Below are 26,665 nucleotides of genomic sequence, written 5' to 3'. Positions count from 1 at the left end.
ATGCCCCGGTGCACATCTAATTTGGAAAATTATTACGTTTTTTTTTTCTTATTATAAGTATGCCAGTAGCTAAAATATTTAACTAAATTACCAATACTTATGAGGAATAAAAAAATATATATATATATATATATATATATATATATATAAACTAAATCATTGATCAAATTGGAAGTGTATTGGGATTCTTTGTTTACATTTTTATACATATTTAAATTGCTTAAATATCAGAGCTCCCCCCTCCCAACTTCTTTTTATAGAAGAAGTACCTAAGGCCTCCCCTGAGTTGAACCCCACTCTCTTCATCTCGGAGGACCCCCTGCTTCCAGAGACACTTGCTGATAAAGGTTCCAGCATTTCACTCCCTGCCAGAGGAAACAAAATGTCAATTTAAATCTCCCACGCCACGCAGGACAAGCGCTGCTTTAAGAGTGATTGATTGTTTCTTTACTGATAAACCGCCTAAATGGCATTTCACCTAAGACAAAAAAAGGATGACCCAGATCCACAAAAGGGTGCTAAGCTTTAACATGCCTTTATTCCTATTAAAATTAATTACCAATTAGATTGTAAGCTCTTCGGAGCAGGGACTCCTTTTCCTAAGTGTCACTTTTATGTCTGAAGCATTTCTTCCCTTTATGTGTTATTTGTATTATTTGTTATTTATATGATTGTCGTGTGTATTACTGCTGTAAAGCCCTATGTACATTAATGGCGCTATATAAATAAAGACATACATACATACATACATATCGGCCAGAGGTGGCTAAAACTGTGTCAGATACTCCACCAGAAAGCAAAAAAACAAACAGAAAAGTTTCAATAATTCCATCATGTATCTGTATCTACATTTGTAGACAAAAAACGAGAAACTGGCTGCACTGCACTAGGAATAAAGGCCCCTTTTAATTAGAGTATAGATTTTTATACCTCTTTAGAAGTTTGGTTATTTTTATTTTGTATTCATTGTTTTGCAAAACGGCAAAACTGCTGAAACATCTTTTCAAATGACAGGGGCAAGAAATGGTGGAGGAAGCACCAGATGAAATGAAAGGCAAGAAATACGCCATTGGAAAGCAATGGAGTTTTTTTTCCCCTCTCTCTTTGATAAATCTGCTGCTATTTTTGTCTCAGTTTTGCAGCCAGAAGGCTCTGAGACATAGTGCCCTGGAATCCATATGCTGCGGGGTTATCTAGCACGTGAGATATCTGGGATTACACACTGGTATCTGGGAACAATGAATCACCAAAAAAAGACTTCTAGCAATGAATTTCAGGAAGAAAAAAAACCAACGAATTGGCAATAGAGTAAACATGTTTGATTTAAGTTATTATGTGCCTATTTTTTTTTACATAAATACAGAAGGAAGTACATTCTGCAGCAGAAAAAACATTGTCACGTTTTCCACTCCTTATATGCCCCTCTGGATTCTTACTCAAACGATCTGCTGAGCATGATTCATTTGTAAAATGGCAGGAAGTATTTGACAGTAACAAAATGATGTATTGCATGGTGTAATGCAGGGGTGCTCAAATCCAGCCCCAACCCAACAGGTCAGGTTTTCAGGATATCCCAGCTTCAGTACAGGTGGCTCAGGCAAAGACGGAGCCTCTGATTGAGCCACCTGTTGGTGCTCAAGCAGGGCTATCCTGAACACTTGACCGGTTGGGGGAGGCTTGAGGACTGGATTTGAGCTCCCTGGACTGTAAAGCTAAGGAACACGATTCATTCATTTCAAGGTATACCGTGTTTTAATGAAGCCGCAAAGTAGGTAATTAATTGTAAGGTGTTTTTTTAATGCTTGTAATGATTTATTTACATAAGGGTGCAGTCTATTTGAATGAAATATCACAGAGCATTTATTGTGTGATTATTAACCCCTTTGCTTGAATTTATGTCCGTCTCCAAAATGATGTACTGTACAACCACAATAAATGCTGCAAAGAATTGTTTTTGTTTGCCCCAGCCTTCTCACCCAGCGGGTGTGCATATCCAAACTTATCCTCTGCAGGATGTCTTCTTAGTTTTGACAGCTTTGGTGTCGGTATTTGCATAGATCAGTATAAGCTAAACTAGTCCAGGAGCGGGCAACTCCAGTCCTCAAGGGCCACCAACAGGTCAGCTTTTAAGGATATCCCTGCTTCAGCACCGGTGGGTCGGTCGTTGACTGAGCCACTCATTGAGCCACCTGTGCTGAAGCAGGGATATTTTTTTAAAACCTGACTAGTTGGTGGCCCTTGAGGACTGGAGTTGGCCACTCCTAGACTAGTGGTACTAGAATGCAGTAGTGGGGAGGCATATGGGGGCAGCATGGTCATTGTGTCATAGGACTTGCCTTCCTCCTGGCACCCAGACACTGAGCCACAAATGAGCAGCAGAGGTGAATGGAGGAGCAGCAGGCAGCCAATTTGAGTGATTACCTGCCTACCCAATATTTAATAACAAAAAACCCTAAAACTCAGCATAGCAACATTTCCCGTTGTATTCAGGCCAGTCCCAGTTTGTACGGATCTGTAGAAGAGCTCAGATACTGTAGATCAACAAATACTGTTGAGAGCATAAAGGCTGGTTAAAACTCACCCAAACTACTGGGGTTAAGTGGCGCCATTTCTGTGGCAAAAAAAAATCGGCATCATATCAGTTAAAGGGATAAAATACCATTGAAAACAATAAGATTTTATGCTTCACTACAATTCTGGGGCTTTTTTGTGTGTCTCAGAAGTATATAACTTTTGACCTGATATTTAGACCCCACTATGTGTTCTTTGAAAACAAGGGTCACACATTTTAAGAGCAGATCCCTTACTTTATCCTCAGTATATTTCTGTTTTTATTATTATTAGTATTAGTTATTCTATCTGGCTTTTTTTGCACCTGTTTTCCCCTAGCTTTGCAACCACGAGACCGAAAACCATGCAACTTACAGGAACAAATGGAAAGCAAAAGTCTTACAATACTGGTACTGCTCTAAGCGCCAGTGTACCAAGGTCAATGTCAGCGCTCGTACTCCGCATGCGCCAGCTTGTGTTTACAGCAGCAGTCACCAAACGCACACATTATGAGGAAACCTCTGCCAAGTCTGACTTGGGGTAAAATCCTTTGACTTGTTTGACTAGTTTCTCACATTTTGGAGCCGACACTCTCTCCACTTGCTCCCAAGTTTTTGTGAAGTTTGATAAATGACTAAATTACCTACAATAATAATCATAATACCTGTTGCTTATCAAGCACTGACAAATGTATACAGTGCCGTACGTACATGGAGTCCCGGCCCCAAACAGCTTACAGTCTAACTGTGATGCCTGAGGCACAGGGAGGTAAAGCGACTTGCAGAAGGTCAGGGAGAGCTGATACTGGGATTCAAACAGGGTTCTCCCTCTTCAATGGCACGGACATTTCCACTAAGTTACTCCATCGGTCTCTCTATGCTGTAACGGTGTAAATATCAACATTACAAAGAATGATGCTAAAAACATATCCAGACCCTGAGACTAGTGAAATCTTGGGTTTTACGTCCTTTTAACTTTTGACACCCAGAAGCATTTCCAGTTTGCGTAAATGGGAAATAAGCATTGCATTCTATGTTATATTTTCTTTCTATGCTCTTGCATTTTATAACTTCCGGGCCAGAGCATTTTAACTGTAGACCATGTTGCTGCTTGAAGCAGATATCAAAAAAATATATTTTTAAAAAGTATGGCAAAACAGCAGGGACAAAATAAGAAAGGAAGTGATCTCAGAGCCTGTGGAGGAGATTTAGGGGGAAATGCATCTCCAACTGATTTCTTTGGATTGAAGGATTTGTTAGCATAGAGAAAACAAACATGATTTCAAATGCCCAGGCATTTTCCTGACAGATATGGAGAGTTGGCCACTATGCGTGGCCAGTGTGCCAATGGTGTTATTACATAAGAGAAACAGAGGTAAATGCTATACTTTATGTATTTCTTTGTGATTAAACGTCAATTTGCATCCTGTGTCACTATTACTCCATGACACATGTAGCACTTAACATATATTGCTATCTCTAAGGCAAGCTTGCCAAAATCAACTAGAGCAAAAGAAGGTCAAGTCATTGTCAACTTAATGACTTGGGCCTCGACAATAGTGGTTCGCGCCCGCTTCCGCGCTCCTCTGCGGTAGCGCACGCTCGCCTGAAGCAGGAGATATTTCCTGTCCTGCAGGCAGAGGCGACAGGGAGGCGGGGCAGGGGGCGTGGCCGCGTGAGCGATGCAGAGCAACCGCACGGAAGATTTTTGAAAAGACAAATTGTCTTTTTGCGCGCCGGCCGCGTCACGTGAGCGGTTCAGCCAATGCGGCCGACCCAGCCTGGTGACGCGTCCGCCACGCCTCCCCAATTGCTGGACGCTCGGGTGAGAGGCGCGCGCCTACTATAAACGCAGCCTGCGGCCAAGATTATGCTACCTGCGCACCCGCGCGTGACGGAGCGCGTAGCCTCGCGCACTCCTGCAGCCCCAGCGATCTGTGAACTTGGCTACAGGAGATTGGGGAGGCGTGGCTGCGGCGTCACGCGACCGCGCTTGAAAAGACAACTTTATTTTTGTCTCTTCAAATCACGGTCGCCCCATTGCGCTCCGTCGTGCGCGCACTAGCAGCGGCCTCAGACATTAGGCAGTTTGTGGTTGGTGCACCATCACGTGCTGTATAATCACGGCCTTATACATTGTGCACATAGTGTACACACCGCAGCTATTAGCACTAGCGTTAATCCTTTCACATGCAAGGGCTTGCAAGTGATTTCAAAGCTATAATGACAATCGTGTACAGCGATTCCTCTTCATCACCTGCCTAAGCCTCCTATCTTTATGCATATGCTGTATAGCTTGTTTTCTTCAGATGAAGGCATTTGCCATGACTATGAAACTTCATTATTTCCCCTAGCTTAAAGTAGCAATCTACGCTGCTTGTTTCTTATTTTGCTTACCTTAACCGAGGGGGGGAGGGGGGAAGAGGAGGGCTCGCTGAACTGACCCGTGCTTCCCTGGGCTCCTGGGATCCAACCTCCTCTCCCCGGACCTCCTAGTTCACGAATGAGGAGCAAGTTGCGGGGTCAGAGCTTACTCCCGCAGAGCAGAAAGGAGATAAGGTTGTAACCTGCTATGTTTGTTTTAGGGTAGGGGGTTTTACAGTAAGGAATAAACATGGCGACCTACCTGAGCGGCGGCGAAGCGCCTGCGGCCATTTGATCGCGGCGGAACGGCCACCACCAAATATCCTAGACCGGTTTACCGGTCGGTGCCTGGTTTAAATAAAACACAGATGGTAGATTCCTGTCGGTGCGTACACGTATCTTGCTCAGTGACCGTACATTGCAGCAGTCTGTGTGCTTAGCTAGCACATGCGCATTGCTCTGCACTCATCAAACAGCAATTAGAATATGGGTATTGGACCACCCCAGCAGGCTTAGGTAAATGGATCTGTGTAATGTTTATACAGTATTCCTGGTCTACGAGAACATAACCACACTAATGTGTCTTGTCTGTAGTTGAGCTGCAATTAGGTGAGATCATTCAACCTTGTAACACCTTCTCTGGCATTTTCTTTTCAGTTCATCCATAATGTAATGCACACTTAATTTGCAAATGACTCATTTTAAGACAAAAAGGATAAACACATAAAGCAGAATAACAAATCTCACAGGTTGCACACTGAATCATAGTCTTGTGCGAGGTTAGTTTGGTTCAACGCAATCTAAACACAAGAGGACACTTCTCTTCCGTTCGCAGCAACAGTGATGTCACAGTCATGTGATTGCTCCCGTTGCACTCGGGTGCTGCAGTCCCTCTGGCACTCAAAGGGTTAAGCAACATAGGTCAACCTTTTACTGGTCACACTGACCTATTTAGAGCTTTCGCTGCGACAGAAATAATGAAAATCAAGAATAAAAAAGTGAGGGTGGAGAAGTGGTGGGATCAGGGAAGGGAGGAAGACATTTAGTCCCATACTGAGTGACGCTACTCCACAAAACAACTTCCAAGCGCCATCACTGCCTTTGTGGGTGTCTTATAGAATAGCCCCACCTAGTAAATATGGGCCGAAAATCTATTTCTGACCCATGAGACATGCACATAAGCACGACATCCATTCACCTTTACATAATGCTTCATTTGTGAGGGTCACCTGGACGAAACGCCACCTGCACAAAAATGTTTTTTTGCACAAAATAAGAAAATTCTCAAATCTATATAATTTCTGAACTATTAAAAAAATGGATTTTTGTTTTCTATGCTGCGGATTTCGCCTGCTTATATGGTGGTAAATAGTAGTGTAATAGCCCACAACATGGCAACATTAACCAATGCAACACAAAGACAAAATAGCCTAACTCCCCCTTTAAGACATGCTATAATAATGTACATAATAATAACGTTATTTCATAAAGCGTCTTTCTCCCAATGGGACACAAAGTGCTTCACAATTACAGTTTGCAGCACATAGGGTTGTTACTAGTGGTGTACCGAGTACCTTGAATTACCAGGTACCCGGCACATTTCCAGCTACCCGGACATTACCCGGACCCGGCAACTGAGAAGTGGGCCCGGCGCCGGGTAATGTCAGGGCAGCTGGAAATAATCTTAATACTTACCTTTCCGAAGACATCTAGGTTCAGCAGCAGCGGTCCTGTGACGGTGGCAGTATCAGAGGTGTCTTCAGCGGCGGGGGAGCTGCAGGAATCCCTTCCACAGCACCAGAGCAGGTAAGCAGGGTCTGTGTGAGCCGCCGGGGAACCACGTGACCGGAGCAGGAGCGTTGCTATTGGACAGCCGTCTGTCCAATAGGAACGCTCAATCTCCTGCTCCGGTCAAGTGGTTCCCCAGCGGCTCAGACAGACACTGCTTACCTGCTCCGGTGCTGTGGAAGGGATTCCTGCAGCTCCCCCGCCGCTGAAGACACCTCTGATACTGCCACCGTCACAGGACTGCTGCTGCTGGTCCTAGATGACGCCGCCACCTTGCAGATAAGTGCCAAACCGGGTAACTGGGTACCCGACCGGGTAGAACCTTTAATTTTGGCCGGGTACCCGTTACCCGTTTTTTTTTTTATAATTGAGGACCCGGTCCAACACTAATTGTTACAGACACAGCCCCTTTCTTAATGAGTTTACAATCAATGCTTTTGGTGCCTGAGGGAGATAGTGACTTGCTCAAGGTCACAAGGAGTTGACACCGGGATCTGAACCAGGGTACCCCAACTCAATGTCATTGTTTATAGCGTCAGATATATATATATATATATATATATATATATATATATATATATATATATATATATATATATATATATATATACACATACATACATACACAAACGTGGGGGTAAAGGCCACAGCATTTTATTATTACCTCAACCAAATAAAATAATTTATAAACAAACAATACTGTTATAACAGCCGTGGAGCCAGCCAGTCCAGCTTGAACCACCTGCTGTCATTCTGCCAACATTCAAGCAACACTGCATTTTCATAAACACATCTTCCAGGGTGAGGATGAAAGGTGCAATCCCAGTCGGCTGGCTGTATTTCTTAGGAGCCTCTGAATGTGAAAGTGTTTGTCAATCAAGTGTTTTCTTTACCCTTATCCTGTGCTTTTCCCAGTACCAATAAAGATAAGGGGAGAGGGAGAGGAGGGGGACAAGCAGGTGCCGAACACAAAAGGAAATCAAACCCCTCCCAAGCGTAACCTTAGTAAATAAATAAAAATACTCATAGGTGTCAGATTTGGCAAAAAAAAATAAAAAAGGCATCAGTTACGCAGATAAGACCCCTTAAACGTCACTGGAATTAGTTCACTTTGGCCTTAGGAGGGATTGCCCTTTAACCTCAGACACCGCCTTAAGCCACATGACATTGGTCCCTATAACAGTCAAATAACCAAGATCCATGGGAGCAATCCATTGTGCTGCAACAGATTATTCTTCAGCTAAAAAATTACTTTGTTTAAATTTGATATTTCTGGTTGTTTTTGTTTTTACCGCTTACTTTATTTAAATAACTAAAAGAGTATATACGTGAATACATAGAGCCACAATAAACCGGCGAATGAGGCTCGTGCTCAGACCTTACAGACCAAACTCGCCCCCATAGATATTCTGCCTAGCCAGAATCCATGGGATCAAGACACTCTTTTGGCTTACGGCCAATGCTAATATTAGCAGGAAAATGTGCAGATTGGTAAAAATGTCAATGCTTTAAAAGGCACTCACCGAAAATCTCTCGGCTCAGAACAAAAGATTATTGACTGCACATCAAAATAGACCCTGCCTGGCTATATTCAAGGCCATACTAAGCAATAAACGGCACACTTACAGCGAAGCTGCTTGTTATGCAAAATTCAGGCTCCTTTTTATTTTTACTGATAAATAAAAAAAACATTTGCGGTAGCAACAGACGGGTTGTAAAATTAGCTTTCTCTTGTCAGCAGGGGATAAAATATTAGCTAACATTTTTGCTAGAACCACCGTCAACTGGGTGTGGGGGGGGGGGGGCGAATGGAAATATAAGAGAAGAATGGAGTAGTGAAATCTTGGCAATGGGGGTTATTCATTAAGCTGTAATAGTGCCGATCAGGGCACTGCCGCACGGAAATGCCTATTGACTTCAGCGTGAGTTTCCATGCCCCGGTCAACACTACCACAGTTTAATGCATAACCCCCAATGTGTCTACCTTGGAAGTAAATTCACCCGTTTCAAATTCCAGTCTCTGTTGTGATTTTAGGCAAATCAATTTGGCCCAGATCTACTAAGTAGTGCTAACCCAAAGAGAGTCTTCCATGGTCCATACAAGTGCCTTTTGGCTTAGCACAGATTTGTACATACGACTTTATTTTCCTGTGCACCAGGCATCCCAATTACATTGTAAGCTCTACTGCAGTGTTTCAGGACCATTCACTGGAGCCTTTGCTCGTTTAGGCCTCGGTCCCGCTGCGCTCGTTGGCGCGGGCGGCAATGTAGCGAGTTCCCCACCAGCAGGGGAATCCTCGCGAGCCGGTCCCGGTCCCCCCTGGCGGCACAGCTGACTACACGCTGTGGCGCGTCAGCCGCTAGGAGACACAAGAGAATGGTGTTTCCTAGCGTTGACGCGTCACGTGGTGTGGCTGTGAGCCAATGGGGAGGGGAGGCTTCGGGAGGAGGAGAGGCTTCCGGGAGCGGGGAGGAGTGTGGAGTGAAAGCGTGAGTGCCTGTCTGTGTGTGTGTCTGAGTGCGTGCGTGCCTGTCTGTGTGTGTGTGTGTGTGTGTGTGCCTGAGTGCCTGCCTCTGTCTGTGTGTGTGTGTGTGTGTGTGTGTGTGTGTGTGTGTGAGTGCGTGAGTGCCTGCATGTGTGTGCGCGCGTGTGTGTGTATGAGTGCGTGAGTGCCTGCCTGCCTGCCTGTGTGTGTGTATGTGTGTATGTATGAGTGCTCCAGCCCGAGTCCGTGGAGGGAGGGAGGGGGGGGGGAGAGTAGCGGGTCTCTCCGCTCAAGCCACGCCCCCCCTCCCTGTCAAACCTCCCACCTCCCGCCCACCTCCCGCTCCGGCTCCCGCTCCCTACAGACCGCATATCGCGGTCTGTGTATCTCAGCGCACCGCCTGTCAGCAGTGCGGGTGCGCTGACTCTGGGAGCGGGGCCTTAGCCTTACATTTCACACTGTACACATGCAGTGTGGTCCCTTCCAGCCCTGAAGGGCTTCAAACAGTAAGTGTATGTTTTCCCTCTTCTCTTATGTCGGTGACTGGATGAGTCAATGCCAGACTTTTCAGGCGGGGTGAAACATGAGGGAAGACAGGGTTGCAAACCTGTCTGAGACATGCAAATGCACCACAAGTGGTATTTTTTTATTATTGACTGTACATTTCTCATGAAACTGGGCTGAAAATACTGCAGTCCTGCTTATCTCAGTTCATAACAACTTCAGTACCGTCCCATCCTGTATTGTTTCTTTCCTTGTGTTTGGTCTCTTTTATAACCTTTAAAGTGTTCTTCTTTTTCTTTATGTAACCGTGCAGTGCTTTGAGTCCCATTGGGAGAAAAGCACCATATAAATAAAATTATTCTTGTTCTATAATATTCAAATGAACAGCACGAATTGCTATTTTAATGCTCATCGGAGGATAGTATTCAGCGCATCAACATATTTTTAGAAATAATATTTGTGTTAATAATTAGTTTTGTATTGGATTATCATTGATCAATTTTAGATTTTGCAAAGGCTCTTGATACGGTGTGTGACACAGGAGGTGGCTGTATCAAATACACAAAGCTGCTCTGGGTGACTACATTTGCAGCTGGAATGAGAATTGGTTGGATGACTGGCGGCAAAAGATTGATCATTAAAGGAACATATTCAGTTTGAACTAGTGTTGTAAGTGGAGTGCCTACAAGCTATATACTAGTGGCACTGCTGTTTTAATGTGTTTATTAACTTTTCCAGTGCCATTTATACTCCCTTGGGACAAAGGGGTTAATGTGTTTTTTTCCCTTCTACCACTTCAATGAATATATACTATATTGGCTCTATGTATGTTCAAAGGAATTACATTATTTTTCTTTCTAAAATGCGACATATTTATGACGTGTAGTTTAACTTTTGTAGAATTTGGAGTATGTTGCGCTAAAAAACAACTTACGCCACCTTTAGAAACAGCTCCAGTACCACCTTAGCCCCTGTTACTACAGTAGTTTTAAGTATCTGGCCACATGGTTTGACTCCCATTTAACATTTGGGTTGCACATTGATACCCTGACATCTAAACCTATGCCAAACTAGGTGTACTTTATAGGAACAAATCCTCCATAAGCCAGCTGGTCAAAAAGCACAGCACATGCAAATGCCAATTATAGACTATGGGGACATAGCACCCCGAAAGCACCTTAGCAATCCAGACACCCTCTACAATTCAATATGCCGTTTTGTCCTCCAATACAACTACAACACACATCACTGCGAAATGCTCAACGAACTAGATTGGTCATCACTTAAGTCTAGGCGCAAAGTACATCTTTCCTGTTTTGCCTTCAAATACTTTCTGGGCAAGCTACCCATCTATCTGAACAAGCTCCTCACCCCTACCACATGCAGCACTTAGCATCTGAGATCAGACTCCAAAAGACTGTTCATGGTCCCAAGGCTCAACAAAGTATCCGGCCGTGCCTCCTTCTCTTACCGTGCACCCCAAAACTGGAACAATCTACCGGAGACTCTCACATCCAGCACCAGTTTAAGTTCTTTCAAAACTAAAGCTGTCTTCTCACATTTACACTGGTCTGTAACTGTGTCATACGCCTACAAGATAAAATATGTTAAACAGTTCATGCAATGTCTTTATACACAATGCATAGCTCTGTTCACTTAATGTAAATGTGTATTTTAACCATGTATTTGTCATCATAACTCTGTGCCCGGGACATACTTGAAAACGAGAGGTAACTCTCCACATATTACTTCCTGGTAAAACATTTTATAAATAAATAATAAAATAAAGCAGCAATCCAAGGGGATCGTTTTTCTTTTTACATAGCATTGAAACAGGGGGTCTTGAGCTGAACCCCATAAATGTCAGCTTTGGGAACCCCGTGCTCCTGAGATACTTACCTCCATAAGGGATGCCGGTATCTTGGCGCTGTTTAAAGGCCCTGGTCATGCAGGCCAATGGGAAGCCACACCGGATTACGTCACAGCTTCTTACTGGTCCGAGGGACGCGCGAGCTTTGAACGCCGCAATTACGAGAACCCGGAAATGTAAAAACCAGGAGGTACCTTTTTCCTGTAAGTATCTTGGGACCTGGGGGTCCCTGGAGCCGATACCCTGTTTCCCCATCTTGTAAACAAAAAGGGGAAGTATTGTAGGGGAGACTGCAACTTTAAATGGCAAAATGCTTTCACTCTATCCAACTCCAATACATCTTTCTAAATAGGACACTCCCACTAATACTACATTCATATATATTTTTTTTAAATACTTTAGGTAAGTGGAGGCTGACCCTCTTAAAAATATTTTCTAGAGTTAGTATCTTATCAGTCACAAATGTAGGTGATCACAACAATAAAAACAAACTGAAAACTATAGGTGTTGCTAAATAATGGTTAAAACTGTTAGGGGCCTATGCAGTAAGCGTTCATAAGCCACTTATCAAGCCCCCCAAAAATTGCTCATAAACTCGTGCAATTCTAGTAGCAGTGATTAGGCTATGAACGCCTATCGCCGCTCTAGAATGGTGATTTTATCACAAAATCCTCACACCAGAAAAAGTTGGTGTGAAGGTGTCGGAAACCTGCAGAGAAGCAGCGAGGTGGGACTTAGAAAAAAAATGCATTTTTCCTGCATAGGATTGATGCCGGGAATCTCTGGAGCTGATATCCATTAATATTAGCACAGAGACCCCTGGCATGAATCCTATGCAATAAAAATGCATTTACAGTAAACTTCATTACCATAGCGGATAGCCTCCGGGGCCCCCTACTTCCCGAGATACGGGCCCTGTTATGGGGTGCCGGTATCTCCTATGCATTTAAATGTCTGCGTCACGTGACCGTGGGAATAAAATGCATAGGAGGTACCGGCACTCCATAACAGGGCCTGTATTGGGAAGTAAGGGGTCCCCAAGGCTGAAACCAATGCGGTTCAGCTCAGGAGACCTCCTGCTCATCTAAACTATTAACACAATTAAAATTTATACACATACATTTCGGGCGATATTTGCACAGGGAGAGATGGCTCTCTCAGAGCAGCTCTCTCTGCAGCAGATACAACTCGCCGGGTTAGGCCTTTTCATTGGGTCGTTCATCAGATCACCGGCTAATTGCCCGTTTTGTGAATTTAGCTATCACAGGTAATCAAGGCTTTCTGAATACAGTAATCGCAACGCTCATAAAAACGGTGATTTAAATGGCCCGGCGATTTTTTATTTTATTTACCTTTAGTGCATAGGCCCCTTAGTCTCCATAGTAACCAAATGCTGTGACGTTTATTTACAATCCTTCCCTAATCTCTGTGATAACACTGTTGCTATACAGGTGTACAGGTAAATTGTTAATTTGCACTTTTTCCTGTTTTGTGTAAACTAATAATGAGATAAAGGCCAGAATTACAAGCAAATATGTTTTCATTTAATGGCAATTGAATTTTGGTAAGAAAGCCAATTATACAGTAAATAGCGACTTGTTTTTTTTTTTTTTAAACCAATCCTTTTAATTATTCTAAAATACAGCCCAAAGAGCTTGCCCCAATGTTTAATAAATGTCGATTCTTTTTAAAATCAGGAACAGTATTTTAGCACGAATAAACATATTGTATGTATCCCAAATAGGAGCCACAAAAAGATTCCCAAATCGCACTCTTTCACTAAATATGTCAATGATAGGGACTCAAGGACTCAGAGTATAATACTCACTAGAAAAGTCACTATGGTGACGTAACTCCTGAGGGTTACGTGATGAGACTGTTGAGGTGCTGTAAGCCTGTATCCTCAAAACACGGTCAGGTGTTAATGTGTATGTTCAGATGTTGGTGTCAAAAAAAGAATTACAGGTCTGATGACAATGATATTTAGGACTGATGTATTTCACTTCAACAGGCAGCTGTTTGTGTGTATGCTGGGTGGCACACCGAAACAGCGGTGTTATAACCTGTGTGGAGGTGCCTGGAGAAAAGCCCCCTAAAAGGACAGGGCTAAATCACATCAGGATGAGCAATACACAGCATAAATGTGGTTGAAGGCAGGAGAAAACACTAGGCTCTGAGTATATACAGTTAGGTCCGGAAATAATTGGACACTGATACAAGTTTTGTTATTTCGGCTGTGTACCAAAATTAATTCAAGCTACAGTTAAATAATGAATATGGGCTTAAAGTGCAGTCTATCAGCTTTAATTTGACGGTATTCACATCCAAATTGGAGGAAGGGTTTAGGAATTACATCTCTTTAATATGTAGCCCCCTCTTTTTCAAGGGACCAAAAGTAATTGGACAATTGACTCAAAAGCTGTTTCATGGACAGGTGTGGGCTATTCCTTCGTTATTTCATCATCAATTAAGCAGGTAAAAGGTCAGGAGTTGATTCCAGGTGTGGCATTTGCATTTGGAAGCTGTTGCTGTGAACCCACAACATGCGGTCAAAGGAGCTCTCAATGCAAGTGAAACAGGGCATCCTTAGGCTGCAAAAAAAAAAAGAAAATCCATCAGAGAGATAGCAGGAACATTAGGAGTGGCCAAATCAACAGTTTGGTACATTTTGGGGAAAAAAGAACGCACTGGTGAGCTCTGCAACACAAAAAGGACTGGACGTCCACGGAAGACAACAGTGGTGGATGATCGTAGGATCCTTTCCATGGTAAAGAAAAACCCCTTCACAACATCCAGCCAAATGAAAAACACTCTCCAGGAGGTAGGCATATCATTATCCAAGTCTAGCATAAAGAGAAGACTTCACGAGAGCAAATACAGAGGGTTCACCACAAGGTTCAAACCATTCATAAGCCTCAAGAATAGAAAGGCCAGATTAGACTTTGCCAAACAATATCTAAAAAAGCCAGCCCAGTTCTGGAACAGCATTTTTTGGACAGATGAAACTAAGATCAACCTACACCAGAATGATGGGAAGAAAAAAGTATGCAGAAGGCAAAGTATGCAGAAGGCTTGGAACGGCTCATGATCTGAAGCCTACCACATTATCTGTAAAACACGGTGGAGGCAGTGTGATGGCATGGGCATGCATGGCTTACAATGGCACTGGGTCACTAGTGTTTACTGATGTTGTGACAGAAGACAGAAGCAGCCGGATGAATTCTGAAGTGTATAGGGATATATTGTCTGCTCAGATTCAGCAAAGTTGATTGGACGGCGCTTCACTTTACAGATGGACAAAGACCCAAAACATACTGCGAAAGCAACCCAGGAGTTTTTTTTAAGGCAAAGAAGTGGAATATTCTGCAATGGCCGAGTCAATCACCTGATCTCAACCCAAGCGAGCATGCATTTCTCTTGCTGAAGACAAAACTTAAGGCAGAAAGACCCACGAACAAACAACAACTAAAGACAGCTGCAGTAAAGGCCTGGCAAAGCATCACAAAGGAGGAAACCCAGCGTTAGGTGATGTCCATGCGTTCCAGACGTCATTGCCTGCAAAGGATTCTCGACAAAGTATTAAAAATGAACATTTTATTTATGATTGTGTTAATTTGTCCAATTACATTTGAGCCCCTGAAATAAGGGGGCTGTGTATGAAAATGGTTGCAATTACTAAACGTTTCATACGATATTTTTGTTCAACCCCTTGAATTAAAGCTGAAAGTCTACACTTCTATTGCATCTCGGTTGTTTCATTTCAAATCCATTGTGGTGGCGTACAGAGCCAAAATTATGAAAATTGTGTCAGTGTCCAATTATTTCCGGACCTAACTGTATACAGGCATACCCCGGTTTAAGGACACTCACTTTAAGTACACTCGCGAGTAAGGACATATCGCCCAATAGGCAAACAGTAGCTCACGCATGCGCCTGTCAGCACGTCCTGAACAGCAATACCGGCTCCCTACCTGTACCGAAGCTGTGCGCAAGCGGGGAGACTATAGAGCCTGTTACAAATGCGTTAGTTACATCAGTTATGCACGTATATGACGCTTGCTGTACAGTACATGCATCGATAAGTGGAAAAAAGGTAGTGCTTCACTTTAAGTACATTTTCACTTTACATACATGCTCCGGTCCCATTGTGTACGTTAATGCGGGGTATGCCTGTATATCTCTTATACTCTGCTAGCAAGTCAATATGTAATCACAAGGCGTAAGTCACGATCAATACATCAGTATATATCCTAGAAGAGTGACCAATATCGTAATAACAGAAACGCCTCTGCCAGCATAATTGTAGTAAATGTTACATTCAATATGTAAACGATCATCTAAATATCAAAGTTAAGCCCACCCTAAAGGTGGTCGGAGGAGTGTAATCCTATGTAGACCACAGAAGAACCAGTAAAGGGTAAATATGGGCTTACTGAGCTGCTAATTGTGAAAAATGAGGCAGTAAAGGAGAGTATCATCACCATACAACGTGGCACCGCGTGACGTGACCGCTGGGCCTTCAGTTAGGCTGGGGACCTTCAGTTAGCCCGGGGGAGGTGGGGAGAAGCATTCAGTTTGTCCGGGGGAGGAGAGGCTTCTGGCAACCCGCAGTGGAGTCGGGGGGGAGTCTTTAGGCTGCCTGCCGAGGCTCGGGTACAGGCCTGAAAAATAAGTAAGGGCCCGATTGATGCCTCGGGGGCTCAGTTAGGGCCGGGGGGGAGGTTTGTTTGTTTGGGGTGGGGGGCTAATGCATCGTAGGTAGTTAAGGCCCGGGGGGGGGGGGGAACTGATGCCTCGGAGGCTCAGTTAGGGTCCGAGGGGGGGGGTTGTTTTTTTTGGGGTGGGGGGGCTGATGGCCCACAGAGGAGGGCCCTACAGATGGACGACACGTGGTGCGGAGGATGCGGGCATGTGGGGGTGTGGGTGGGGGAGAGAGGGAAGGGGAGACGTTTAAGGGACACTCACAGTGACACACACACACAAATATACACTGGAACAGGGACACAGACACTAAAAAGACAAACACAGGGTACACACACAACAGTACAGGGAACTACAAATACAGTACAGTCAAGTATCTACCTTTGGGTAGTTTGAATAAGCAGCTGCACAGCCAGGAAGATTCAAACACGTTTCTCCCGCCTGTGCAGTGGCTTATATCGGCTGCTAGTCCCCCGCCCATGAGGAGGGTCTGATTGGCTCTTCAATTAACCAAGCGTGTCAGTGTTTTTTTTCTGACGCACAGGGCCGCCAACAGTGACACTTGACCGGGGCTGGGGCACCCCTGACTCATGGGGGCCCGGGACACCAATCCCGGCTGCCCCGCCCCTCCCCTGTCATCGGTCTTGCGCACAAGTCTAACCCGCGCCGACTCTTCTCTGTCTTTGACTCCCTACTCAGACCACCCTGAGCTGCCTGTTCTTCCTCCATCTCACCTCAGGACTTTGCTGACTAGTTCAAGGAAAAGGTGGAATCCATACTTCAGGACATCCCTTCTGTATCCTCTCATTCTACACCTCTTCCTAACTCTCCTCCTGCCTTCCTCAACTCCGCTGTCACAGAGAAGGATGTGTCATTGCTGATCTCCTCTTCTCCCTCTACCACCTGCCCTCTTGACCCCATTCCCACCCATCTCCTAAAAACTCTTACTCCTACTATAATCCCTACGCTCACACACATTTTCAACTCCTCCCTCTACTCTGGTACCTTTCCCTCCTCCTTCAAACATGCAACAGGCATACCATTACTCAAAAACAGCAAACTTGACCCTACCTGTCTTTGTAACTATCGTCCACTTGCTCCATTTTCTCAGACCTATTCTCTCCTAGACCCTCTACAATCTGGCATGCCGCACTGCTCACTGCACTGAAACAGCCATCACTAAAATAACTAATGACCTCCATGCTGCCAAAGACAGGGGCCATTACACTCTACTCATATTACTTGAACCTCTCTGCAGCATTTGATACTGTGGACCACCCGCTTCTCCTTCACATTCTACATACTCTTGGTATTTGTAATAAAGCTCTATCCTTAGTCTCCTCTTACCTCTCCTATTGTACTCTCAGTGTCTCTTTTGCTAACACCTCCTCCTCCTCTATCAATCTCTCTGTGGAGGTAACCCCAGGCCTCTGTCCTGGGACCTCTTCTCTTTTCACACTCTCTCTAGGTGACCTAATCACATCTCTTGGGTTCAAATATCACCTCTTTGCTGATGCCAAATTTACTTTTCAATCCCTGACCTTACACCTGCTGTACAAACCAAATTTTCTGAATGTCTCTCCACTATATCATCTTGGATGGCCCTCCGCCGACTTAAACTTAACATGTCAAAAACAGAGCTCCTCATATTTCCTCCCAAACCTGGCCCTACTACCTCCTTCCACATTACTGTTGGAAGTACTATTATACACCAAGTTACCAAGTAGCACAATCAAGTTGCCTAGGGGTCGCACTCGACTCCTCTCTCACTTTCTCCTCTCACATTCAAAAGGTAGATAAAACATGACGTTTTTTCTTCTTCCTCTCCTGGATTCCTATCAAATCTTGTATCACACATTCAATTCACTTTTAAAGCTTTACACTCTTCTGCTCCTCCTTACATCTCAGCCCTAATTTTTCGCTATACACCATCCCGATTCCTGCATTCTGCTCAAGGATTTCTTCTCTCTACCCCCTTTTGTGCCTACAGCCCTCTCCCACCTTAAAGTTTCTCACTGACTGCCCCACACCTCTCGAATGCCATTCCCCTCAATATCCGACTACCACCCTCTATATCCACCTTTAAGACCCACCTTAAAACATACCTCTTTAACGAAGGATATGGGTAGCTCCGTGGCTGATACTTTACACCTCATACATTGATCTTGACCCCTTGCAGACGCACTTTCCAGAACGCCCTCCTACTGTCTCTGTACGTTCTTCCTACCTACCAATTAGATTGTAAGCTCTTCAGAGCAGGGACTCCTTTTCCTAAATGTTTCTTTTATGTCTGAAGCATTCCTTCCCATTATGTTATTTGTATTATTTGTTATTTCTATGATTGTCACGTGTATTACTGCTGTGAAGCGCTATGTACATGAATGGTGCTATATAAAGACATACATACATACATTATCACAACTTTTTAAAGCCATTTTGACCACAGCCTTGTCTAACTCCCTTTTCCCAGTAACACCGACGACCACTTTCTACTCCTGCAAATTCTTCTGCCTCTTGGTAACTATATAACTGTAAGCCCTCTCCTCTTTTCTTTCCAGCCGATCCTTCAGTGTCTCTATTGCTGACTCTTCCTCTTCTCCTCACTGTTGGAGCATCTCATCCCTCAGTCCTGGGACCAATTATTTTCTCACTGTATACACTCTCGCTTGGCGATCTCATTACCTTCCTTTGGCTTCAAATACCACATCTACGCAGATGACGCACAGCTGTATTTTCGAACCCTTAAGCTTACTCCTGACATCCAGACCAAAGTCACTGATTGTCTCTCTGATATTTCAGACTGGATAGCCCTCTGCCGCCTGAGACGTAACATATCTAACACGCAGCTCATCATTAGCCTACCTTTTGTTGGATTGGCCCTGTGGCTTCTCCTCGCACTCCTGATGTACTTACTTTTCCCCCTTGAAATATCTTCTATACTGCACTTGCTCCTATTGTATTACTGTGTATGAACGTCTCCCAATATTCCATTTAGATTGTAAGCTCTCTAGACCAGACTCCCCCATTCCCATTGTTTACTTCCTCTGTAATGCACTTGTGACACTTTGAATATTATCTCCCTGTACAGTCTTGCTAATTCTGAAAAGTGCTGTGTACGTTGGCACTGCGGTATAAATAAGCACATGCATACATATATGTTTAACCAATTGAACTGATGACTGCTATTGGTTCACTTTGGTAGGAAGTGAACTGTACCTCGGTGGCTGCTAAATATAAACTTCTTTAATCACTTATTTCTTTACAGCCAGAACAAGTGATTGAGTGGCTAAAGCAATCTTTAAACTGGCACAAAGAACCATAAAAACGTCAGATGCAAAAGTAAATAGCTGTATCACCCACAGAATAGCCCAGCTGGGTCACAAGTCAAAAGCACCTTGCAGCAATGTGAAAAAGCTGGAATTTCAAGTGGCAGCAGCATTTCAAACCTTAGAGATTTCACCTTACAGAGAGCCAAGGCACCTGTCATTTCCAGACTCACACACTAACAATAATTCCTGCACACTCCGGTTCCAGAACAAGGTTCTATTTGTATTCTGCCTTAAAATAAAGGTCTCCCCAGACCTGGGAAACAGCTGAAGTTGGAGGTTACCAGTACAACGCGGCAAGCGTTATCAAACTAGCCATTCTTATGCGATTCAGAATAAAGTGAAACATCATAACCAAAAAATTCACTCTATAAATCAAGCAGACAGCAAGGCTGCGGGTCTTTTTTTTATTTCAAGTGGCCATCACACCTACATGGCAAAAAGATGGGAAAAATAGCAATGGTAAATGACATCCTTGGAAGGATTCAATTACCCTTTAGGTGATATTTTTTTTTTTACTGTAGTTGCTTCCAGTGTAAAAATGAACATGTTTAAATTTTCTTTTGGTGCATTGAATTATAACCTTATTTGGTATAATATATTGCTCTTTCCTCCTATCTATTTGGCTAATGCTGGCCTCATAATTAGTTTACAACAATGTGGGAAAAAGTTCTCAACCTGTAGTGTCAATCGCCTATTATAAACCCATTAAACTGCCCTTGTTTTCTGTTGGTCCCGCCCTGTCCCTTTTCAGGTTTAAGTATGTGGTTTGATTTCCTTTTGGTTTCGAGATTGATATCCTGTTCTAAAAACAATGCCAATCTGTGTATTTTATAGATTTAAATATTGCTAAAGCAACAATTCCCTCAAATTGCTTTTTCCGCAGTGTGTCCAATGGACAAGTGTTCTTATCAAGGGGATACACGGGTAAATATCCCGGAGCCGGAGAGTCCCCGGAGATCAGAGGACCACGGATCAGTTTTGTAAAATGTAAAAAAGAAAGAAGTAGCAATTATTTCTTGTATACAGTGGGGCTCAGTGCTGGTTCTACACAAGCAAACTAAGCAACTTCTTACAGCTCATACAATTTCAATGCCGCTAATAGATACTCATAATTACAATTATTTTTTTAAATCCAAGTTGACGTATTTATTCATACACGTGAACTAAGGGGTTAGTGCAGTGAGGCAGGGGTGCGTAAACCTTCCCTGCTGTGCCCCCCCTCCTTACCTTGTCTTCGGCGTCAAATGACGCGTGACCCCGCGGCGTCATGTGGTGCAGCGTTGCCATGGCAACGCATTGCCGAAGACAAGGTAAGAGACATTACAGAGGCCTCACGCGATCCCCCGCCTTTTCATTTGGATGCCTTGGGGAAGAGCATGGGGCCTCTGCAACCACTGCGTTCCCCTCTCCCCACCGCCCCGGAAAATCTTGCGCCCCCCCCCCAGTTTGCGCACCCCTGCAGTACGGTATAGTTTAGCAGCGTATCACTAGACCACCTTTCAAAAATAAATGAAGCCCCTTAAAGCGTTGACATTTGCTGTGCTCATTTATAATTATCATTTAATTTAGTGAAAGCGCAGATCCTGTTTAGCTGAACGTCTGCGGTGCTGGGGGGCTGAATATGCAGTCAGCAAATGACATGCTCTGCCTGCAATAACTGGGCTAAAAATGGGTGATGTGTGCACGTCCAGTGGTGGGATTCAGAAATGTCAGTAACCGGTTCTTACCTTCAGCGGCGTCCTCCCGGCATCTTCCCCCTGAAACTCTTTCACCTGTCCGGGCGGCGTCTCCCAGCATGCTCCGGCATCGCATGTTCCCCCTGCAAATCTTCTCAATGTGGCTGCACGTTCGCGTTGGCATGGCAACGCAGCGCCATTTGACACCACGCAGCCATATTGAGAGGATATGCAGGCTAAAGATGCCTGGAGATGCCGCCCGGACAGGTGAGAGAATTAAGAACCGGTTCGGTGAACTTGTGCACTTTTAGTAACAGGTTCGCACGAACCGGTGCGAACCGGCTGAATCCCACCACTGTGCGCGTCCCTGATATACTCCTACTGCTCTGTTATGGGTTAGCGCAGGGGTGCTCAACTCTCAAGCCTACCTCCAACAGGTCAGGTTTCAGGATATCCCAGCTTCAGCACAGGTTGCTCAAGCTGAGGTTCAGTAGAAGACAGACTCTGATTGAGCCACCTGTGCTGAAGCAGGGCCTAAATTGAGCCACCTGTGCTGAAGCAGAGAAATCCTGAAAACCTCACATTTCCATCAATGGAAATGAAAGCCTGATTGGGTGCGGTAACACGTAATGAAACTTGAATATGGGGGTTTGCTGGCCATCATCATCATCATCATTTGATGCATTCCCTATGCTCGAAACTTTACACCATGATACTTGCAGTTTGCTGTTTCATGTAACTACTATAATAATAGCGACTGTGAAATGTTTGCCCACGTAGCCTTGATTCTGGCTGCAATGTGCATTTTTTTTAATCTTATTTTTTGAAACCTCCTCCAAGTAAAAGTTAACTGAGCAAGGGACCTTATTCCAGCACTTTCCACCTGAGATCATTCCCAAATGTTTGCTTCCTGTTCCCACGGTTAATGAAGTAGACATTCTTCATAGAGTAGCATGCACATTACTGCGGAATGGGTGACCTGATTAGGAGTTCCAAGAAAAATACTGCCTCGCTGTGCTGCTTGTCTGCAATTGATCCTGTTGATGGTGGATATGTCTGTGCATTGTCTCTCTAATGCAGTGATGGGCAGACAATATTAATCATAGGTGCAGCCATCATAACCCTCTGAAAGCCACATCTGACCATTTGCTGTGATCTCTACTAAGTCACAAACTGTCATGTATATTTAGATTGTGAAGACAGCTCCAAAATGTTAACCGTGCGGTAACTTGAATATTTACATGCAAAATGAGCAGCATTAAAACCTGTCATATAATATTTACACAGGCTGAAAATGAAGACAAGTGTTTACCACGCAGGGCCTCGTGTGGCCGTTTAGGCGCAGTTTGAGATGTGTATCTCTGTTCATCTTTCCTTTAATTAAATTCAAGTAAATACGGAAAATCAGGAAAGTAATAAAAAGAACACACTGTGACAGAACAAGACAAAAGATGATTCAACCCTGTACTGGCTTTGGTTAAAAAGCACAAAACTCATGTGTTTCACCATGAAAAAGAAAGGTAAGAATCACTGGTGCCATCAACATTGATGTTTTGTATGAGTTTCAAACTCAATTACTCTGCATGTTAAATACAAACTCAACATTGCTCAGTGTTAAATATGATCAGGCTGTTCTACTACATATACTTCTCAAAATAAAGCACACTCACATGACTAACTAAACTGCAGCCTGTGTGCTCACTTCCTGACAGTTTGGTTCCTGTTAGCCTTATGTGGTATTTCTGTTAGCATGCTGGTGGCTTCAACATTAATTTGCAAATAATTTCCCCCTTTGCTACTGGAGGGGCCCAGTGACACATTACAGAGCAATGGTGAACAGTTGTCTGTCGCTAGCAGCATCATCACCCCAAACGAGTTGGTACCAGATCAGCCTTAACATTGGCTTCCCAACACATTCCACCTGATTGCAACATACAGGAGCTTCAATATAAATATGTAACAACAGTGGTCAAAATTAGATAGTACGAACAATTTTTTTTTTATCACGCAAAGAGCACAACTACATTTTTTTTTTACATAGAAATGTACATTTCCAAAGAAATTCAAGGGATTGACGTTAGAAAACCATCTCCGTTCCATTCTTTTAGTGTTAATAACGCCTAAATATGTCTAAAGTACTGTCCAAAGAGCTATGCCACCATGTTTTATAAATGTAGATCTTTATTAAAGCAAACACAGTACAACTACTTCTTCTTTTAAGCCACTTTGACCACTGCACAGCAACCTCACACCTTTATAAAGTTACATTTAAATACGCCTCCATATGCAGAATCATCTCACACCAAGAGATTCAATGATCCCGAGTTACTACTTTCACCTGACATTTTATCCCACACATCTGCAATGAAACAACTACGACAGTGTGACCTTCGGAATTGAAAACTACCCACAAACACGTAAATAGGCTGAACAAACAATGCTGGTAATCATATATGGGGTAGGAGAGCTAGGGACTACATACACTGTATGTCATTTTTTAGCATGCCGCGTTTACTGTACCACTGATTATAACATACCTGTGTACATATAACATACATAAAAAGTACAGCTCTTTGAGGGTGACACAACAGGAAGCCATCACAAAGTTACACACATATATATGTATGTATATGTAGATCCTTCCCTCAAATCCTTATCTAACTGCCTCAACGTGGTGGGAAGGTGGAAACGAGTGTTCATGAGGATATATAGCGGCACTTGCAGTGGCGGATTTTACATTTTGCCGCACATAGGCACTTACCACGGGCCTTCTCCTCCTGCAGAGCCGCCCCCCCTCCTCCATCTGCAGCGTCTGACGCCGCAATGTCACGTGACGACGCGCCTCCATGAAAATGCAATGCCATGTGACGTCACGTTGTCATGGCAACACGTCGCCATGTGACGTTGCAGTGTCATTTGACGCCGCGATGCTGCAGAAGGAGGAGGGTGGCACAAAGGAAAAGGTAAGACACCTTTACAGAGGCCCCCGACAATCAGTGGAGAAGAGAGCGGGAGCCACTGTACGCCTCCCCCCCCCCCCCTGCCCGGGCCTAATGGGATAATGGGAATTCGGCCACTGGGCACCTGTACTGGAAGGTTTAACCACCCTATGAAAGCTTGAACAATATACCTGGCTAAAGTGGGGAAGGTACTTGCTAACATGCATATGAAGCCGGCATGGGAAGAAAGGCCTCAACCTCCAAATACGGAATACACCAAAAAGCAATGGTTGGAATGTATTTATATACAGATATATATCGCAGAAAATTAGAGAACTAGATAGAAAGAAAACGTTGAGGAGAAATATGCCGGGAACAGGGTTATGTGAGATGCAAAAACAGGAATAAAAAGACATGGGGCTATATTCAATAAGCGGGAGTATACCATAAGGCTGCGTCCATAGACACTTCGCCTGTGCGGAGGCACGCGGAGACTGAGGGAAAGCGGGTGCTTTTCCTGGTCATGGTACGGGCGCCGTCCGTGGGCATGTCTAGGGGCGTCCCAGTGACGTCACGGAGCTGGTTCGTCCTCATTTGGCGAACCGCTCACTTGACCAGCCCGTCGCGCCACAAAATCAGTTTTAACTGATTTCTTGCGCAACGCACGCCCCCTCCCGCTTCTGCCCGCACGCCGTATAGACGTGATCACTGCCTTTAGGCATACCATGGACGCAGCCTTAGAAACCTTGCAGTGCTGAAAGACACCTGACTAGTGTATCACTTGAATGGGCCTTAAGGTGTATTCTGGTCACTCCCCTTAGTAAATAAGGGTCATAATGCACAGACAGAGACATGACAAAATGACACTGAAAAAGAAGCACAAATTATTCAAACAAGCAGTCCACAGCATAAAGTTATATGCACCCTGCCTAGACATGTGCATGTCCTGCTCAATGTACAGATGTAGATTCCTGTGCTCCTGATAATCCCTGGCACACACACTGTGTGCACTGCACCAGTGATCTCTGTGTCCCAGTTAACACTGTATCACTGGCTGCTCACTGACTCCTGGGAGCAGCAGATATTGTACCTCCTCCTCTAAATAATGCAGATTTCTCAACACAAGAACTAGCACAAAATGTGCCAGTGACCGCAACTAGAAGGACTCTCTCTCTCTCTTCTCTCTGTCTCTGTGTGTGTCTCTCTCTCTCTATCTCTGTGTGTGTCTGTCTGTCTGTCTCTCTCTCTCGGCATTACACAGCACCTTAGGGACTTGTTGGAGGTGCCAGTGCATAGGATACAATGCTCTTACCCAGGGTTTTCACTGCGATCTGCTTGGTGAGAGGGGGCGGCAGGTTGATGCACACCAGGTCCACGTCTTGGTGCAGCAACACATCGTCAATGCGGTTGGTGTAGAAGGGGACACTCATCTCCTTAGCCAGCTCCTCCGCCTCCTCCTGCGTCCTGCCCCACAGGGCTTTCACCGAGAAGCCCTCGTCCTTCAACAGGGGGATGATCACTCGGGTTGTCAGGCTGGTGCCGAATACCCCCACCCCGGGCAGCATGGCTCCGGTCAGAGGAGCGATCAGGGAGCCCAGGGAGGTGAGGGCTGCCTCATGCAGAATAAAAAAAAAGGCAGCAAATTCCCTTCCTTCTGCTGGTGATTGATCCCACTCTTTCTGAAACGGCAGGTTAAATGATGGCCACAGTCCTTCTTTTTGCTATTGCCCTTTCCTACTGCCCCCCTCACCTCTCAGGCTGGAGGGGCCAGGCTGGTGCCACAATGCCACCTCTGCTCTCCATGCCCAGCTCATGCCCAGATAATAAGGGGCTTCCTCCCTCCCCTCCTCAAAGGACAATGCAAAGATAAAAGGCACAATGCAGAGGCGGAGATGATGGTCAAAATAAGAAATAAAGGACAAGGCGACTCTTTCAATCCTTAATCGCAAAATATATATATAGTCAAAGAGAAGACAGCCTGCTGGACATGAGAGACCAGCAGCAGCCCTGCCAGCCCTAGCCTTGTTCTGCCATGGTCACAGGCTTTCCTTTTTCATCGCTGTGATCCAGGGGAGGGGGTGGAGATATCTGCTGTCACCTAATGTGTGTGTTTTTTTTATTTAATTCCTGCAACGCCCTCTCCGGAGCTTCATATGCCATTGGCTATTGCTAAGGTTACTTTTTAACCCCCTGCCTTCCTTTATTGTGACTTCTCTGTCACTGCTGAGTTGAGGCAGGGCAATATTTCATAGTTTCTGTGTTGGTCCAAGAGAAATAATACAAAAACAAAATAGCATTGCTTTAGTTCAGGACACATTTGTTATGCAGCAGTTTACATGACAATTGTGGTTAGAGATGTGCAAATCTGTCATTTGCAGGAGACTTAGAATAAGGCTAATTTGTGAGTTTTGGTATTGCAGGTTAAAGACTTGAAGTTGGTCAAATGAGTGGGCAAAAAT

General features: G+C 44.4%; 1 protein-coding gene across 1 annotated transcript in view; it reads right to left on the bottom strand.

Annotated features, from left to right (window-relative positions):
• The window catches only part of GFOD1 (Gfo/Idh/MocA-like oxidoreductase domain containing 1), a 128,814-nt gene extending 102,390 nt beyond the window's left edge, over positions 1 to 26,424 (bottom strand). Inside the window, exon 1 of the mRNA XM_075585676.1 lies at positions 25,519 to 26,424. Coding sequence (XP_075441791.1) covers positions 25,519 to 25,771 — 253 coding nt within the window. The 5' untranslated portion in view covers positions 25,772 to 26,424. The remainder of the gene's footprint in view (positions 1 to 25,518) is intronic.
• Between the last annotated feature and the right edge of the window lie 241 nt (positions 26,425 to 26,665).

This window comes from Ascaphus truei, chromosome 2, assembly GCF_040206685.1.
Source record: "Ascaphus truei isolate aAscTru1 chromosome 2, aAscTru1.hap1, whole genome shotgun sequence".
NCBI classification, from domain to species: domain Eukaryota; kingdom Metazoa; phylum Chordata; class Amphibia; order Anura; family Ascaphidae; genus Ascaphus; species Ascaphus truei.
The sequence above is the reverse complement of the archived record's forward strand: the minus strand, read 5'-3'. Positions and strand labels throughout refer to the sequence as shown.